Source organism: Anolis carolinensis, chromosome 5, assembly GCF_035594765.1.
Source record: "Anolis carolinensis isolate JA03-04 chromosome 5, rAnoCar3.1.pri, whole genome shotgun sequence".
NCBI lineage: Eukaryota > Metazoa > Chordata > Lepidosauria > Squamata > Dactyloidae > Anolis > Anolis carolinensis.
In genome coordinates this window covers 5,229,014-5,248,296 of record NC_085845.1, presented here as the reverse complement: position 1 = coordinate 5,248,296, position 19,283 = coordinate 5,229,014, and the positions used below count along the sequence as shown (strand labels likewise).

Below are 19,283 nucleotides of genomic sequence, written 5' to 3'. Positions count from 1 at the left end.
ATCTGTACGCAGATGACGTTCAACTCTATCACCTCTTTCCACCTGCTGCTAAGGAGGTTGTTCAGGTCTTGAACCGGTGCTTGGCAGCTGTGACAGTCTGGATGAGAGCAAACATACTGAAACTGAATCCAGACAAGACAGAAGTCCTCTTAGTCAGTCACAAGGCCAAACAGGGTATAGGGTTCCAGCCTGTGTTGGATGAGGTTACACTCCCCCTGAAGACACAGGTTCGCAGCTTGGGCGTTCTCCTGGACTCATAGCTGAGCCTGGAGCCCTAGGTTTCAGCATTGCCAGGGGAGCTTTTGCACAACTAAAACTTGTATGCCAGTTGCGCCTGTACCTTGGGAAGTCAGACTTTGTCACGGTGGTCTACACTCTTGTTACATCCCATATAGATTACTGCAACACGCTCTATGTAGGGTTGCCATTGAAGCCTGTTTGGGAACTTCAATTAGTCCAAACGGGCAGCAGCCAGGTTGTTCACCAGAGCAACTCCCCTGTTGTGCACAACAGGGCACACAACTCCCCTGTTGCGTCAGCTCCACTGGCTGCCAGTCTGCTACTGAGCACAATTCAAAGTGCTGGCTTTAGCCTATAAAGCCCTAAACAGTTCCAGCCCAGCTTACCTGTCCGAACGTATCTTCCCCTATGAACCACCTCGAAGATTAAGATCATCTTTGGGGGGGAGGCTGTTCTCGATCCCGCTTTCTTTGCAAGTGCAACTGGTGGGGACGAGACAGCCTTCTCAGTGGTGGCCCCTCGGCCGTGGAATTCCCTCCCTAGCGACATTAGATCAGCCCCGTACCTCTTAAGCCTTCAGAAGGAAAGTAAAAACGGGTTCTGGGATCTGGCTTTTGGAGAATAGCATAGTGCAATAATATATTTGGAATATGTGCAATTACTACGGAATGGCCTTAGGCTACGATTTCTGTATGGCATGATTTTAATATTGAATGTAATGTTTTTAAATTTCTAATAGTAATTTTAATTCAATTTATTTTAAGCTTAATGTTTGTGTTTAAGGCATTGAATAATTGCGATATGTAAGCTGCCTTGAGTCGCCTTCCAGGTAGAGAAAGGCAGAGTATAAATAGGGTAAATAAATGTGAATGGTTAACAATCAATGGGTGAGTTTCACCAGTCAGTGGTTACTTCGCCCGGCGCTGTCCAGAAGACAAACTATGGACATTTATATACATGATGGACATTGGAAAACCATAATCAAGTGCTTGCAAGATTTCCACTCTTTTCTTGTGTCTTTGTTTACCTCTCATTTCTGGCCCTGCTGAGATGTTTTCATACCCAATCACACACTACCTTGGAGACGCTTTGCAAGAACAGGATTTCATCAGAGCTTCATTAGCCAGAGAGCACAGCTTTAATGACCTGCTAAATCCAAGCAAGGTAAGGGACTCTGGTAAGAGCTTGCAAGCAATTCCATACAAATTGGCAATTAGCATGGGGGCTTTGTTTTCCACCTCAAGAAAATGAAATGCTCAGGGAGGAAAGAAAACACCAGCTTAAGGATTTGGGGAAAGGTGTGTTTGTTGTTTAATATATGCCGATGTACTGGTTTCTTCTCCTTTTCCTCCTCCTTTTCCCTCCTCCTTCCTCTACACCATACTGACTGCCCAAAAACATACCTACAAGTATAATTAAGCCCCATGGAACTATAGAATAGTATTGAGCCATGGTGATTAAAATGGTGCCAAACCGCATTAATTCTACAATGTAGATCAGGTATGGAAAAACTTTGGCCCTCCAGGTATTTTGGACTTCCACAATTCCCAACAGTCTACTGGCTATTAGGAATTGTGGGAATTGAAGTCCAAAACACATGGAGGGTTAAAGTTTTTCCCATGCCTGGTGTAGATGCACCCTAATTCTGCAGTCCTTTTACTGGGCACCTCTTCCCAGTGGGAAGCAAGACAGGACTGCAAAATGTCAGGGCGAGAGCTAGCTGGGAAGAGGCAGAAGCTCAGCTGCCCTTGAATCGGTTTTGCATTAGCTGTGTTTGTCTCCCCTTTCAGTTTGGCAGCAATCAAAGCCCTGCCAAATACTAAGCTTAGCACAGCTGGTGGGAGCCTGAAACCCAAAAGCCAATGCAAATAATTAACAGGCAAGCTACTTTACAACTCCATTCCGAATGGGAAGATTTGATAGACTTAATATTCTACCACAGGTCCTTCAAGCTCCAGGACCCAACGGCAGGCTTGCCAAAGTATCAATGCAGTTCTTGCTCATTTCATGATCGCTGCCAAACTAGAAAATAATCTTGACCTCTATCAACAAATCTCAGCCTGCAAGACAAAGCTTGATGCTATATTGTGTGTGGTTTATATTTTTGTTTTGTTTTTAAATGTGATGCAAATGGAGACTTTCCCATTTTTGTACACAGATGTCATGTGTGTACTTGTGTTCCTTGACATTGCTTCCAATGTATTGCAACTCTAAGGCAAACTTACAATAGGATGAGCAGGGATCAAATGCTGTAAGTCTAGGGTACATCTACACAGAATGAATATAGTTCTACTGCCATAGCTAAAGGGAATCCCAGGAGATGTAATTCTGTGAGGTTTTTCACCTTCTCTAACAAAGGGGGTTGGTGGAAAGAAGGGCCCATTCTGAAAGGCCAACAATGCTATTCCAGCTGCAGAATTGTAAAGTGCTGCCAAGATGCAAAGCAATGGCAAGCAGCCACAGTATTAAGTCTTAACTTAATTTCACTTCCTCCCTTATCCCAAAATCACATTTCAAAAACCCCAACCTTTCTCTGAGAAAGGTTTTAATTAAAGAAAGGGAAAATGTCAATGAAGGTGAGGAAATGCACAGACTGCTTTTTAATTATTATTTATTGCGTTCACGCCTGACTTTTTGACTCTCCAGTAGAAAAGAAAAACCAATAAATACCACCAGTAACCAACCCACTGAACATTCAAAATCTATGCCAGCATAGCAGGTCCCTGGGGATGCTGAATCTTCCAGGATAATACTCAAAAGAATAACTTGGGAGGGGAGAAAGAAACACCTGGAACTCCCTGGCATACCAGGGCTATACTCCCTAGCATACATATTCAAATGCGCAGGCAGAGCCTTGAATTTTGAAGGACTTTCCCCCATTCCATATATTAGAGAGTGGCGTTCAGTTGGACAAAAACAGCCATTGAATGGGGTACAGAGTTATCGTGTTTAATGGCCCAAACGGGGAAGCCAAATTAAAGAGAGCTAAGTGGCAAAGACAGGGTTCCTGCATCTCACGCTACTGGCTACGTGGCCCTCAGTGGTGATGGGGCCGGCCTCTGCCACGGCCCATAGGGGGGGCATCGACTGTGGAACGGGGGTTCTTGATGGTCTCGTCCACCGACACAATGAGGCACGCTGCTTCGGAGGCTGCCGTCAAGGCGTTGATGCGCACCACGGCCGGCTCCCACACACAGGCCTCAAAGTTGTCTGCAATGTCTTCGTTGTTCACATCAACGCCATACCACATCCCGCCCTGAGGGGCACAAAGAACACAGGCCCTGTCACACAGTGGAAGCAGAAGTCCTCTGCCATTGGGCCTCCCCAAAAGAGGAAGGCCCCAAAACTAAATCATGCCCAGAGAGGCCCATCCTGCCTTCAACAGCATGCCACCCTGAACACACTTGGCGTGATTTCAAAAGTTAAGCAGAGTCAGGTCTGGTTAGTACAGGCATGGGCAAACTTCAGCCCTCCTCCAGGTGTCTTGGACTTCAACTCTGGCGGTTAGGAACTATGGGAGTTGAAGCCCAAAACACTGGGAGGGCCAAAATTTACCCATGCCTGAGCTAGTATTTGGACTGGCAACTACCAAGGATGGGGAAATAGAGATTTCAATGGAGTAGGATGGACAACTGTGAAGTGGGGAGGGAGGCAATTTCCCATTTCTTTCTATCTCTGTGAGCTGCAGCCCATGTCTGCTGCCATTCTGAAGGATGAAGAGCAGTGTTTTCCAAACTGTGTGTCATGACACATCAGTGTGTTAGCTGTACTCCACCAGTGTATCATATAAAAAATGCTCACCCCCCCCCCCCCCCCCGCTGCTCCAAGCGGGAACAATGGCAGAAGGGGCTGGACTGAATGGGCCTTGGGGTCTCTTCCAACTCTTATGATTCTATGAAGGGGGAAGGAAAGCTTTGTCCAGCCCACATTCTCCCTCAGCAACTGTTTGCTGTCATGTGAAGGCAAAGAGAACTTTCCGCCCCTTACCTCTACAGAGGTAAATGGAAGAAGCAGCAAAGGAGCTGCAAGAGCAGACATTTCCACAAGGGTGGGACTATGTGCCAGTGGAAGCTGCAGCTCTGGGAAGCCCAGGATGGGCGGCTGATGGAACCCAGCGGAAGCTCACCTGCGCATGCTTGGCCCGGAGCTTGTTGAGGATGTTTGTGGCATCAAAGCCGGCATTATCGCAGAGCTGGCGCGGAATAATCTCCAGGGCTTTGGCATAAGCCCCTATCAGCAACTGCTGTTTGCCGGGAATGGTTCTGGAATAGTCTCGGAGGTACTTTGAGATCTCCATCTCTATGGCTCCACCGCCAGCGACGACCGAATCATTCTGAAAGAGAGCAGGGAAAGGTCACTTTCTCTTGGGGGAGAAAGACTGACTGCGTGTGTTGTAGGTTTACTCTATTCATAAGAAAGCCACTGGCTGGTTGCCCAGCACAGAAATATCTGCTGACATTTGGAAGAGAACGGCTGCCTATCTGTCAGGTCTATGCAAGCCAAGGGTATCCAACAGCTCGTTGGCAGAGGGAGGAAAGACAATTGCTATTGCATCTATATTCCAAAATGGAAAATCCATGAAATAAAAAGTTAGGTAGAACTACCACATCCTACCTGCTTGGAAGTATAAACATAACTATGGTAGGCTTGGACAAAAGAGGAAGATTTTAAGCAATGGGTAACCTGATTGTCAGTAAATAATCATGAAGTTCTGACTGCACTCATCAGATAACAGATTGTGTAACACAATGATGGTTACAAGCATGGCTTATTCAGAATTCCAAACTAAAAAAAAAAAATACTTCCACATCATATAAATTGTCTATACGTAAAGCTGAAAGGGACACCTTTGCTTCCTGTACACAACGTAACAAACTTGGGCTTCATGCACACCATTTAAAATATTGTATATTATATTATTATTATTATTGCTACTATTATGTTTATGTATACCATTTTTTTTCTCCACAAGGAGACCCAAATGAATTTATGAAACATAAATAGATTTCATATTTGGACTTGGGTCCCATCTCGAAGATATCTCATTACGTGTATGAAAATAATTCAAAATAAAAAAACACAAAAATATGGCATTTCTGGTCTCAAGCATTTTGGACAAAGGATGCTCCATCACTATAGCCCCTCAAAGGCCCACCTTGATGGCCCGTCTGACAATCATGATGGCGTCGTGGAGGGAACGCTCCGTCTCCTCCATGAACTGCTCCGCTCCTCCGCGCAGAATGATCGTGCAAGTTTTGGCTTTGGGGCAGCCGGTGAAGAAATTATACCTTGCAAGACGGAGAAAAAAACAGCTTTAGCAAATCACCTTAAAGTTCACATTAAAAAGACCTGTAGTGGATGGGGTAAGGAGATCACACACCTCTTTATAGCAAACTGCTGTTATCTCATCAACTCCCTAAACTCTGAAGTCCGAACCATGAACTCCTGAAGTGAACAAGGATAATGCAAAGCAGACACGGGCAAACTTTGGCCTTCCAGGTGTTTTGGACTTCCACAATTCCTAATAGCTGGTAGGCTGTTAGGGATTGTGGGAGCTGAAGTCCAGAACATCTGGAGGGCCAAAGTTTGCCCATGTCTGGCCTAGGAAATGCTTAAAAGCGGGGGAGCTGGGCACACTGATGATGATGATGATCTGGAACCAGGCCAGCTTTACCTCTCGCCTCCAACCTGCACCTCCTCAAAGAGCTCACAGCGCCCGAGGACGTCATCTGTCAAGGAGTTTGCACTGGTCTGGATGGACCCACCGCAGGCCTAGAAAGGATAGAAATGGGCCCACTTTCAGAACAAATAATGATACAAAATTAAACCATTCAGCAACCACACTCACCTCCACCAGTCAAGTTGGCTTACTGGTAAGATGTGTGTGGTTTTTAAAAAGATTCAATATCCTAACAATGGAGTCCGATCTACATCTGCATTTTCCTCTTTTAACACTCCTTGATTTTTGTCACTACATAATCACTTATATTACACCAACTATTCATGCACAAAAGGATTTAATCCAAATTTGATCAATAATTTTTTTAATATTTATTTTAGGAGCTATGAACACAGACCAGGGCTACTGGCAGAGGCACGACAACTGGCTCTCTCAGACTGGAGAAGACAGAGCTCTACTATTTTTCAAGCAGAATGCTAATAAGCCCAAAATATCATTGGTGGTTTTGTGATTTGAGATTGGCAAAAAGCCTACACAACCAACCAGGCCAAAGAGACAGAAGAAAAAGTAATGACTGTCAATAGTTCCACTAATAGTTCCTCAAACGTATAGCCAACTCCTGTAGGGAAAAGGTTCGCAAGGCTAAAGCGCAAAATGAGCTCAGGCTTGCCAGGGACATAAAAAACAACAAAAAAGGTTTTTTTGCTTATGTTGGTAGAAAAAGGAAGAAAAAGGAGGCGATAGGGCCACTGCAAGGAGTAGATGGGGTGATGGTGACAGGGGATAGGGAAAAGGCAGAACTGCTTAATGCCTTCTTTGCCTCGGTCTTCTCACAAAAAGAAAGCCATCTTCAACCTCAGCAACATGGAATGGACGAAGGATTGGGGGAAATCCAACCCCAAATAGGGAAACAAGTTGTCCAGGAACACCTGGCCACTCTAAACGAATTCAAGTCCCCAGGGCCAGATCAGCTACATCCAAGAGTATTGAAGGAACTAGCGGAAGTTATTTCAGAACCACTGGCAATCATCTTCGAGAGTTCTTGGAGAACAGGAGAAGTCCCAGCAGATTGGAGGAGGGCGAATGTGGTCCCTATCTTCAAGAAGGGAAAAAAGAACGACCCAAACAATTACCGTCCGGTCAGCCTCACATCAATACCAGGCAAGATTCTGGAAAAGATCATTAAGGAAGTGGTCTGCAAACACTTAGAAACAAATGCGGTCATTGCTAATAGTCAACACGGATTTACCAAAAACAAGTCATGCCAGACTAATCTGATCTCTTTTTTCGATAGAGTTACGAGTTGGGTCGATACAGGGAATGCCGTGGATGTAGCGTATCTAGATTTCAGTAAGGCCTTCGACAAAGTCCCCCACGACCTTCTGGCAAACAAACTAGTAAAATGTGGGCTAGACAAAACTACGGTTAGGTGGATCTGTAATTGGCTAAGCGAACGAACCCAAAGGGTGCTCACCAATGCGTCGTCTTCATCATGGAAAGAAGTGACAAGTGGAGTGCCGCAGGGCTCCGTCCTGGGCCCGGTTCTGTTCAACATCTTTATTAACGACTTAGACGAAGGGTTAGAAGGCACGATCATCAAGTTTGCAGATGACACCAAACTCGGAGGGATAGCTAACACTCCAGAAGACAGGAGCAGAATTCAAAATGATCTTGACAGACTAGAGAGATGGGCCGAAACTAACAAAATGAAGTTCAACAGGGACAAATGCAAGATACTTCACTTCGGCAGAAAAAATGGAAATCAAAGATACAGAATGGGGGACGCCTGGCTTGACAGCAGTGTGTGCGAAAAAGATCTTGGAGTCCTCGTGGACAACAAGTTAAACATGAGCCTACAATGTGATGCGGCAGCTAAAAAAGCCAATGGGATTTTGGCCTGCATCAATAGGGGAATAACGTCTAGATCCAGGGAAGTCATGCTCCCCCTCTATTCTGCCTTGGTCAGACCACACCTGGAATACTGTGTCCAGTTTTGGGCACCGCAGATGAAGGGAGATGCTGACAAGCTGGAAAGCGTCCAGAGGAGGGCAACTAAAATGATTAAGGGTCTGGAGAACAAGCCCTATGAGGAGAGGCTTAAAGAGCTGGGCATGTTTAGCCTGCAGAAGAGAAGGCTGAGAGGAGACATGATAGCCATGTACAAATATGTGAGGGGAAGTCATAGGGAGGAGGGAGCAAGCTTATTTTCTGCTGCCCTGCAGACTAGGACACGGAACAATGGCTTCAAACTACAGGAAAGGAGATTCCACCTGAACATCAGGAAGAACTTCCTCACTGTGAGGGCTGTTCGGCAGTGGAACTCTCTCCCCCGGGCCGTGGTGGAGGCTCCTTCTTTGGAGGCTTTTAAGCAGAGGCTGGATGGCCATCTGTCGGGGGTGCTTTGAATGCGATTTCCTGCTTCTTAGCGGGGGGTTGGACTAGATGGCCCTTGAGGTCTCTTCCAACTCTACTATTCTATGATTCTATGATTCTATGAACCGCCCAGGCCAAATGATGCAGAAGCAGTTGAAAAGGAACTCAGAGAGTGAGCAGAACTACATTGACTTCATATACCAGCCAAAACATTTACATGATCGCTCTAGAAGCTTTTAAATGATACACTGTAAAGGCACAAATCCCATTTGTATGAGTCACTGAAATGATGAAGACTTGGTCAATGATAAAACATAAAAGAGAAATAGTCAACCCAATTTGCAAGCTGAGTTGACCGCCAACATTCTACAAAGTGTTGAAAAGGTGAGGGGAATCCAACAGGAAGGTCCCTTGAATAAAGCTCTACGGAGCTAATTAAAAGCTACTTGCATCAGTCCCACTTACTTATCTGTCTTATCCAAGAGAAACACACATACGCCAAGGACAATGGTGTTCACATAAAACTACAGAGAGAGAGAAGCATTTGGGAAAGCTTTTACCAAAATCAAAAGGTTTCTAACAATGAAAAACTTTTAAAAAATGGAAATTTCACTATAAAAGGAGAAAATGACTCAATGATTAATACAAACTTCAATGAGCTAGAACAGGAATGGGCAAATTTTAGACCTCCGGGTGTTTTGGACTTTAACTCCTACAATTCCTAACAGCCTACTGGCTGTTAGGAATTCTGGGAGTTGAAGTCCAAAACAACTGGAGGGAGGACCTAAGTTTGCCCATGCGTGAGCTAGAATCATTCAACATGCAGCCAGCATAAGACACACTTTAATGTGCTTTGTTTCTCCTAAGAACACAGTTATACGGAAAACAGCAATGTCGTATCAAGACATTCTGTATATTGCCAGGATTATTCAGAAAGGATGAAACCAGCTGCTCAAACAGGGAGGCCAGCCCTGAACCTTACTTACCATCATGGTTCTCTTGAGGTCTTCTTCGGAGACTCGGCCGGCACAGAACATGTCCCTGTCAGCAAAGTACTGAGTAGCCACATCCCCAATGGGAAGCTTGGAGAGGATGACCTTGGCCCCCGATTTGTGGAGTTTGTCCAGTTTGTCATACAAAATGTTCCACTCCGCATCCACAATCGCCTGATAATCCTGCCAAAGAGAAGATTGGGACAGTCTTGGGATGGCTTCTTTAGCTAGGGATGTAAATTATTTGTGACAAAAAAGTAGTAACGGAGAAGCTACGGCTCCGCCATTTGCACAATGGACACACAATGTCATCAAATCCAGCAATACAATTCACATTCAAAGACTGGTTTGCACATGATGACCCAAGTGCCACCAAACAATAATAAAACTTTATTTGTTTTTTGCTCTATCTCCCCAAGGAGACTCAGATACTCTCTCCCCATCAGAGGTCACTCTGATCACCTGGGGGAAAATGATACCCAACAATGCTCTCTTCTCCAATGCTCTTTGCCCGTGTAACAACAGTGCCTTACTCAATGGTTGTAATAAGCGGAATTAAGTGTAGAAGAAAAGAGAAACCAAGAGAGTAGTTCATAATCCTTTGAATATGTTCTCCTCATTGAAAGAGGAGTACAGATAATACACCTTACTGCAGTTTACTATGTAAATGGTATTCAGTAAAACTCTGCATCCACCAGGTTATGTGAAGCTGCAGATATGACTGAATGTAATTAAATTATATTGTTTCTGATGCCAACATACCACAGAGTTGTGTTGGAGGACCTACAGATTCCTAAAGAACAACTTTTCCTCTTTTGAGCGAGGGTAAGTGAAACTGCAGGTATGGGTTCTGCAGTTACGGCGGTATTACTAGGCTCCCATATTTTACTAGAAGTAGCGACGTTCATACAATATCTCCTGCCAAAAGGCTTTCAGTAAAACCATCCGCTTACCTCTACAGTGTTGACCCTGATTTCAGCGTTGTCCTTCTCTGCCTTAAGCTCTAGCTCAATGTTGAGCAAAGCAATCCTGGTGAACTGGTACTTCTTAGGCTGCATCTCAAACCCAGCATAAGAGAAGGTCTTCTTGAAGGCAACCCCTGCCACCAGCTGAGAATCCTGGGAAAAGGCAAAACCAAAAATATCCTCTTGTGGACACAGGCTCATGGGCAGAAATCAACAGACCTCTTTTTTTAATTTATTCCTTTGAAAAGAAATGCATGGGCGCAGAGTGACTGAACAATAACTTATAAATCCCAAACAGAACCTGTTTACTAAGAGAGAGAAAAATTGATCCCTGGCTCAAGTCATTTGAGCTATTTAGGCTAACTACATGTGATCAGCAATCAACTCTGTATATTTAACTCTAATGATGCATCTACACTGCAGAATGAATGCAGTTTGACAGCACTGTCAATTTGTGATGGAAAAGACAAAAAAATACTTCTAGATCAGGCATGAGCAAACATTGGCCCTCTAGGTGTTTTGGAATTCAGCTCTCACAATTCAGAATTATGGGAGCTGAAGTCCAAAACACCTGGAGGGCTAAAGTTTGTCCATGCCTGATCTACAGAGTAGATGACCTCTAACATTCTTCTTTTTCCTGTAAACTCATAAACTATAGCTTCTTTTTTTTTTTTAACCACATACAACCCAAAGTAAAGACATTTGTCCATGGCTCCAGGGTAGTATACGATCCGAACCAGGTCTCAGACCTACCTGTTCAGTCTACCTTAAGCATAGCAAATAATCCAGATAGAGATTTTGATAAACCAGGATGAAGCCTGGAGGACACAAGCATACCTCCAGGGCTCCTCCCTGCACCTTCTTGATTCCAATCATTTTGATCTGCAGCAGCTCATCCAACATCATGACAGCATCCACCACCATCTTGGCAAAGAACTCCTTCTGTGAGGAAATCAGTTTGGAGCTCAAGGCGGTGCTTGCACATTTCTCCAACAGGCCTCTCAACTCCCTGCAAGAGAGGGAAGGGCAGGCTCCATTTTCAACTGCTCTTAAAAAGGACTCTGCAATCAGCAGCCCTAAAAGAACTGTCATTGTCAGTAGGTGGATTAAGCAACAATTCACTTGCACCCAGATTTAGCTCCCACACTAATCAAAATTTTCAACTTTTCTGTATTACAAAGTCTGCTAGTGACGGCACTAAAAAGGACAGAGATGAACAGCATTTCTGCCTAAAACAAATGTCCTCTACAGTTGCAACAAGGCTATCATAATGCTCATTATAACATACGAGGGAATCATGAAAATAACTCAGTTAACACAGCCATCAACAAAGGCTTTCTAATAATCTTTTTATGCCAAACCTATCTAGCCTGCTCCGAGTGCCTCAACCAAATGATAAAAGGCAGCTAGCAAGCCAGAGGAGGAGGAAGAAGACATATTTAGGACTGTGCAATCTCCTCTACAAGAATGCAAGGCAAGGAAACATTTCCCATACCTTGAAAATATTTGTGATCTGGGTCTTTTAAGTTCTGTTTTTGAGCTTAGGAAATTTTAATAATCTGTATTCTCCTCTCTCTTGGATTTATTTTTAAAAAATTAGCACTCTGCCATTTTTATTTTTGTAAAGAAAACTAGTCAAGCCCTCCACATTTGTAGATTTAACATTTGCAGTTTTAATAAAATGATCTCTAGAGATATCTAGGTCTTCTAGAATGACTTAATGAAGTTGACTGTGCTGGAGGACCTACAAAATTGTTATCTTACATTAAAAGGCGGTATTTTTGTTCCATTTTTTCCACTTTCCCAGAGCTCTTATGCCCCTTAGAATAAAAGTGAAGGGCCTACAAAATTATTGGCAATCATATTGTATGACGTCTCCCAATCACCAACTGACTAAAAGGATGGAAACTAGAAGAGGCTGGATCTATACCAGAGTGGATTATTGTTGTTGTTTAACTGCAAATCCCATTATTCCTCATCACATGCTATCAAGTTAGGGCTGCAGCAACCTGGTCTAAAATATGATCCCTAGCCCTGATCTCATTCAGTTTTGATTGGCATCTGTGAAGCAGGACTAGTCCCTCTTTTCTAGAAGGAGTGGTAAGATAAAAGTGCAGTTGGTTCTCCATGTCCATTGCTCAAAAACAGATTATGTCCTGTGAGTCTATCATAAGCTTCTATACAATTCAAATCAATGCCACAAATTCCCGAGACAAAATTCATCAAAGAACAAATGCAGGTCCACCCACACAAGTTTCAAATTTCTAGCATGCAAGCTAGGCAGCAAAGAGGAAGCACTGTAAAGTTATTCTAATGATCATGAATACGAGAACAGAAAACTTACTGTCTGTCTGTCTTCTTGATTGTGACTGCAATGCTCTTGATCTTATCTACAGCCTGCCAAAAGAAGACAAGAACCAGAATGAACACAAAGAACTCAATCCCTGCCAGGTCCCTGTCAACATCAAGATCTTTCAGCCATCACATGCAGGTATCCAACTGAAAGACTTCACCACAGGCACAAACTCTATACCATCATAAGACAGCCACTTGTACAGCGAAAATACTATTTTGTAAAATAATTAATTTAAACACCAACACTGCCCTCACTGCTGAAGTAGCAAAAGGTATCAGAGCAGAAGTGGATTATGACTCAAGGATATTTATTCAGTTCCAAGTCCCATGTAAACAAGATCAGTATAAAAGCCCCAAGACAGAATTTTTGATTCAGGTTATACCTGATAATTCCATAGGATACTTTTATATTACTTCTGAGGGAATGACTCTCACTCCAAAAATGTGCTTCCAGTATGCATTAAAACTGTTTAGATAAATAGTCTGCTGGCATTTCAGACCAATCACTTTTCTAATTCTTTAAATCAAGTATGAAAAAGAATTTTCCATTTCTTCTTTCCTTTCCCAAGCAGATTTGACTGTTTGACTGCAGATTAGATAATTCATAGATATGATTAAAATAGTCTCTCATGGAATCTCAAGTAGTTTCGGAGGACCTAAAGAGTCCTGGAGAATATTCCCTCAGAAAAAAATAATACTTAAAAAATTCATTGTCTCTTTTTTTGTGGTGGTTCTGTCTTTCTAACCTGATCATGGGCAAACCTCAGCCCTTCAGGTGTTTTAGACTTCAACTCCCACAATTCCTAACTTGAAGTTCAAAACTCCTGGCGGGTTGAAGTTTGCCTATGCCTGCTCTAACCCCAACAAATGTGGAGGAATTAGTGGAATCTTTTCTACAAAAGAAGGTTACAATCCACTTCACAGGGTACAGAGGATCTTCTTACCAACTGGGTTGCGGTACGGAAGGCACGGATGATAATCTGAGGGTGGAGACCTTCTTCCACATACGGCTTGATCTGCTTTAGTAATTCAGCAGCTAGGAGGGTAACAGACGTGGTGCCGTCGCCAACCTGGAAAAAGTCAAATCTGCTTAGAAAGCATTTCCCTTAGCAGAAACTCCCCTGAAACAGACATAGTTCTTCCATCTTGTTTCTTCATAGAGGAACTGCATCAGTGTTGCAGCTTCGTGAATAACATGTCCCCTAAATGTCATAGTCCGGCAACTTTTGTAGTTATACCCTGAGGGCTAACCACCCCTCAATTGTCAATCCATGGGCTAAGTGTCCCTTGCTGTTGTAGTCTGACATGCTTTAAAGATATTTCTAGAGACTTATCTCTTTCTCTTCCAATGACATGTTTAGGAGGATTGTTCCCCAAAACACCGTATTTGAGAGGTCCAAGGTGCCCAGACTGGATTCCTACCTAGGCTTACTGCTTCCCTTCGTCATTTTTACTAATGTTTGGGAAATATGTCCAAGTGGCCAAAATTAAATTTTATTTCTTCATCAGGCTATGAGACTTTGCTGATGGCTTCTCTTAGAGCTCACAATTCATCTTCTTCAGAGAGTCTAAGACCAAAGAGTTCATGTTTATGGTACTGGCTTATTTCTCAGCAAGCATTTTCTGTCATGTCTCTTACTCGATAAGTAACTTTTGATCTGTAAAGCCTGAAAAGCACAATCGCTTTCATTATTCTTCTTACAGGCAAAACATAATAGATTTCCTGTGACAAATCCCACCATCTCAATCTGTCTTCAGTCCTCCCTTTTTCCTTCTGTACTGTCTGACAATCTCAACATCAAAAACCTTGTCAATCTGGCAAGGAATTCTTAGTGTGTGTCACAAAGAAGCAAATCTCTGGATTACCAGCAATTTCAGAAACCTCACTGCAAAGGAAGTCATGCTAATTGCCTAAATAGCCGAGGCCACCCAACACCACTGTTCTTAATACCAGCTGTCTCATTCCTGGCTTGCCAACAAAGCACCTATCTTTTCACTTTGCAACAGCCCCTCCTTTCTGTCTCCTCTTCATTTCACCCTGACAGCTACGAAACAGAACAGAGGAGAGTGACAACGGAGAGTCTTCCCACCCTGTTTGCTGGGGCCCAAAGGCAAAGAGAGATCCACGTATTATTCCAGCTACAGAGCACACACAATATACAAGAGAACACTGAAGAAATTAAAACAATCTGGGCCCTGCAGGATCTCTTTTGCCTTCATTATCTGGCAACTGTCACATTTTCCATACCCACCTCAGCATCCTGGGATTTGGCGATGTCTACCAGGGTCTTGGCAGCAGGGTGTACTACATCAAGGAGCTTCAGGATGGTGGCACCATCATTGGAAATAGTTGCTTTGCCTGTGAAATTTAACAAAGGAAATTTATGAAAGAGTACGATCAGCCCTGCCTATTTGCAGATTTGGCATCTGTGGGGTTGATTATTCACAGACTTGATTCTAACTGTTCTAAGAATATCCAGATCCTCCAGTATGACTCTACAGCCAACTTTTTCCAGTCATGCTGGAAGACTTTTAGAATGACCATGTAAGAAGGTCCTCCATGCAAACAAAATATCAATGCAGCATTGAACTGTGAATGTCAATTCAAAGTGTCTCACCACTAACCAGTTTAGAAAAATTGGGAATACTTCAGAATCACTCTGAAGAGAGACCTTGCACAAAGTGAATAAGACACACCTGCAGTTAACAGACATAGCCCAGCTCACCTCTGTCATCGACGATGAGTTTGTCCATGCCCCGGGGGCCGAGCGTAGTGCGGATGGCTTCTGCAATGACTTGGCAGGCAGTGATATTACTAATAAGCTGAGGGGTTCCCTGGGAAGTATCTGTGCCTTCCTTTAGCAGGATAACCGGTGTGGGCTGCAAGACAGACAAAGCATCAGACAAAGGAAAATGTCAACATCCAGAAGTACAAAAGGTTTTTCTGTATAAAACATTTTAACAGTCCTTTACAGGGCTCTATGCTAGAAAGGTCAACAACATTAGCCACCAGAGAGTTTTTCCACTTGCACATAGAAGATTACAGAAGCAGGAAGACACTGAACCGAGAGGACGGTAAAACTCTGCGGCCATGTTTATTGTTACTGTGTAGAGGCACCGTAAGAGAAGGTCAAAGACAAATCTCTCCTGAAAAAACCTGCCAAGAAAACTGTTAGAGAGGTTTATCAAAGTTGAACTCAACTTGAAGGCTCATCAAGCCTTATCCAAAGGAAGGGCAACTAAAATGGCCAAGTGTTTACAAACTATGCCCTAATGAAAGAGGCTTATGGGGCTGAGTGCGTTTAGCTGGGAAACATAAATACTGAGAGGCATGTACATTCAGCCATTTCTGAATATCTGAAGGCCTGCCATCTTGTAAGAGCTGTGGGGCAAATTCCTTTGGAGGGAGGCAGACTTTTCGTCTTAGGTCTTCAAATGGATGGGCAAGCCCTCAAGAGTGATAGTTATGGATTTCTACATCTCTGATAAGGTAAGGGTTTCCCCTGACATTAAGTCCAGTCGTGTCTGACTCTGGGGGTTGGTGCTCATCTCTAAGCGGAAGAGCCGGCGTTGTCCGTAGACACCTCCAAGGTCATGTGGCCGGCATGACTGCATGGAATGCCGTTACCTTCCCGCCGGAGCAGTACCTATTGATCTACTCGCATTTGCATGTTTTCGAACTGCTAGGTTGGCAGAAGCTGGAGCTAACAGCGGGCGCTCACTCCGCTCTCCGGTTTTGAATCTGGGACCTTTCAGTCTGCAAGTTCAGAAGTTCAGCGCTTCAACACACTGAGCCACCGGAGGTTGGATTAAACAGCATTTGTGGAACTCTAGGATTCCACAATGGTGGAGAAATATATAGACACGGAGGATGCAAAAAAAAAAGATGAGCAGGCTCGAGACCAAACCAAGATTGAATCTGATTAGATGCCAGAAACAACTAAACTGAGGCAACTCTGAACTGAGCATATCTTGAGTTGATGACATGACATACAGAAAAAAAACAATAGCACTGGGAAAGGTAGAAAGTCATAGAAAAAGAAGAAATAAATGCATTACAAGTGGATGGGCTCAACTGAAGGGAAATCTTGCAAAATCTAAGCAACCTGCATTGCTGGTAACTAAGGAAGTTAGTTCTGTCTGAAGGAGGCATCAACTTCTGAAAAAACCTGGCAATAGTACAGGAATCAGCAGAATGAAAAAAAAGGGACATTTTCATTTAGAAAAAAAAGGGGGGGATTTCTTCCATTTGATATTTGAACTGGATGCCATTGTGGTCTCTTCTATGATTCTAGATCTCTCTCATACTAAGGGTGTATCTATATTAGTTGAAGACAACATGGAAGCAAATAATAGAAATAAGCTACTTTCTGCTGACTTTGGTCCACTTTGCCCAATAAGGGTGCATCTATACTGTGGAATTGGTACAGTTTGATACCATTTTAACTGCCTTGGCTCAACGCTGTAGAGCCATGGGAGTTGTAGTTTGGTGGGGGCAATCTTTGGCAGAAAAGGTGAAAGACCATGTTAAAGTACAGTAGAGTCTCACTTATCCAAGCTTCACTTATCCAAGGTTCTGTATTATCCAAGGCAGTCTGCCTTTTAATAGTCACTGTTTTTGTAGTAAATGTTGCAAAGTTTTGGAGCTAAATTCATAAATACAATAATTTCTACATAACATTACTGCGTATTGAACTGCTTTTTCTGACAATTTCTTATAAAACATGTTTTGGTGCTTAATTTGTAAAATCATAATGTAATTTTATGTTTAATAGGCTTTTTTCTTAATCCCTCCTTATTATCCAAGATTTTTGCTTATTCAATGTTCTGCCGGTCCATTTATCTTGGATAAGTGAGACTCTACTGTATTACTGCCAAGCCCTCATGGCAGTTAAGGTGGTGTCAAACTGCATTAAATCTACAGTGTAGATTCACCCCAAACCTGACAGCCACATGTCTGTAGAATTTCAGGAAGGGCTCATTCCCTCTTAGTGCTGCATGAAAAATCATCTGCATTACCTGGTAGTCACCCATCTTCTACACAACACAATAATAATAATAATAATAATAATAATAATAATAATAATAATAAATATAGTAATTATAATAACAACTTTCACCGTTCAAGGTTTGGTACAATATAGTTAAAATACACAGATATAGATGGCCATAAAATGCATAGACAGTAGAGTCTCACTTATCCAACATAAACGGGCCGGCAGAATGTTGGATAAGCGAATATGTTGGATAATAAGGAGGTATTAAGGAAAAGCCTATTAAACATCAAATTACATTATGATTTTACAAATTAAGCACCAAAACATCATGTTTTACAACAAATCGACAGAAAACGCAGTTCAATACATTGTAACATTATGTAGTAATACAGTAGTCTCGCTTATCCAACATTCGCTTATCCAACATTCTGTATTATCCAACGCAGTTTGCCTTTTAGTAGTCAATGTTTTTGCAGTCAATTTTTCGATACATTGTGAAGTTCTGGTGCTAAATTCTAAAATACCGTAATTACTATATAACATTACCACGTATTGAACTGCTTTTTCTGTCAATTTGTTGTAAAACATGATGCTTTGGTGCTTAATTTGTAACATTATAATGTAATTTAATGTTTAATAAACTTTTCCTTAATCCCTCCTTATTATCCAACATTTTCGCTTATCCAACGTTCTGCCGTCCCGGTTTATGTTGGATAAGTGAGACTCTACTGTAGCTGTATTTACTAATTTAGCACCAAAATTTCACAATGTATTGAAAAATTGACTACAAAAACACCAACTACTAAAAGGCAAACTGCGTTGGATAATACAGAACTTTGGATAAGTGAAAGTTGGATAAGTGAGATTCTATTGTATTAAAAAAAACACAGAATATTAAAACACATTGATACATTTGTAAGGGAAAGGCAAGGCGAGAGCAGACTACAACTCCCATGATGCTCCGCGCCCGCCGCTCTTTTCAATGAAGAGGCGAGGCTCCCAATTTAGTGGGAATGGGAGTCTGAAACCCCGGCTTTCGCCTAAAGCGCATGCGCGCCTATTCCAACCGTTACAACGAGGCTCAAAGCGGCCTCCATATTTGCCCCGCTCCGCCGCCGAAATCCTCCGGCTTTGCTGCCAATATGGCCCCGTTCTCCCGGGGGAGACTCTTTCGGAGAAGGCAAGACTCTCCCCGGTGAGAACGGATCCGAGTTTGAGGCGGATGGCGGCGGATAACCCCGCTTGCCATCCCCGTCCTCTTCCCCTCAGTCACTCACCATCATCTTGGCGGCGGCCCTGTTGCTAACGGTTTCGCTGACCACAATGCACCGCGCGCACCCAGAAGCTTCGCCGGCGCTTAGTGGGCGGAGCCAAGGGGAAGAGGAGGGGCTTGAAGGAGCAATGGAAGACAGTGCCATATAGAGGTAGTAAAGTCAAAGAGGCTCAGTATCTCGCAATTTGGCAGCACACTTCCGAATTCGCATTTTTTTTTTAAAAAAATATGTTTCCTATTTTTTATTTATTACTTATTAGCAACATTTATATCCCGCCCTTCTCACCCCGAAGGGGACTCAGGACGGCTGAGTTATATTTACATACAATATATTATATGATTAACATAGTACAATATAAGCATTATATATTGCTACTAGCTGTGCCCGGCCACGCGTTGCTGTGGCGA

At 43.1% G+C, this 19,283-nt stretch overlaps 1 protein-coding gene across 1 annotated transcript; it reads right to left on the bottom strand.

Moving 5' to 3' along the window:
* Window positions 1-2,834: 2,834 nt before the first annotated feature.
* On the bottom strand, window positions 2,835-18,996 carry cct7 (chaperonin containing TCP1 subunit 7). Its single transcript, XM_062983636.1, has 12 exons — window positions 18,880-18,996; window positions 15,332-15,485; window positions 14,858-14,964; window positions 13,550-13,675; window positions 12,595-12,647; window positions 11,088-11,259; window positions 10,239-10,403; window positions 9,280-9,468; window positions 5,915-6,012; window positions 5,396-5,528; window positions 4,367-4,573; window positions 2,835-3,496 (listed from the first exon to the last, which is right to left on the bottom strand). The coding sequence occupies exons 1-12, from the start codon at window positions 18,883-18,885 to the stop codon at window positions 3,278-3,280; spliced, it is 1,629 nt and encodes a 542-aa protein (XP_062839706.1). The 5' UTR covers window positions 18,886-18,996; the 3' UTR covers window positions 2,835-3,277.
* Between the last annotated feature and the right edge of the window lie 287 nt (window positions 18,997-19,283).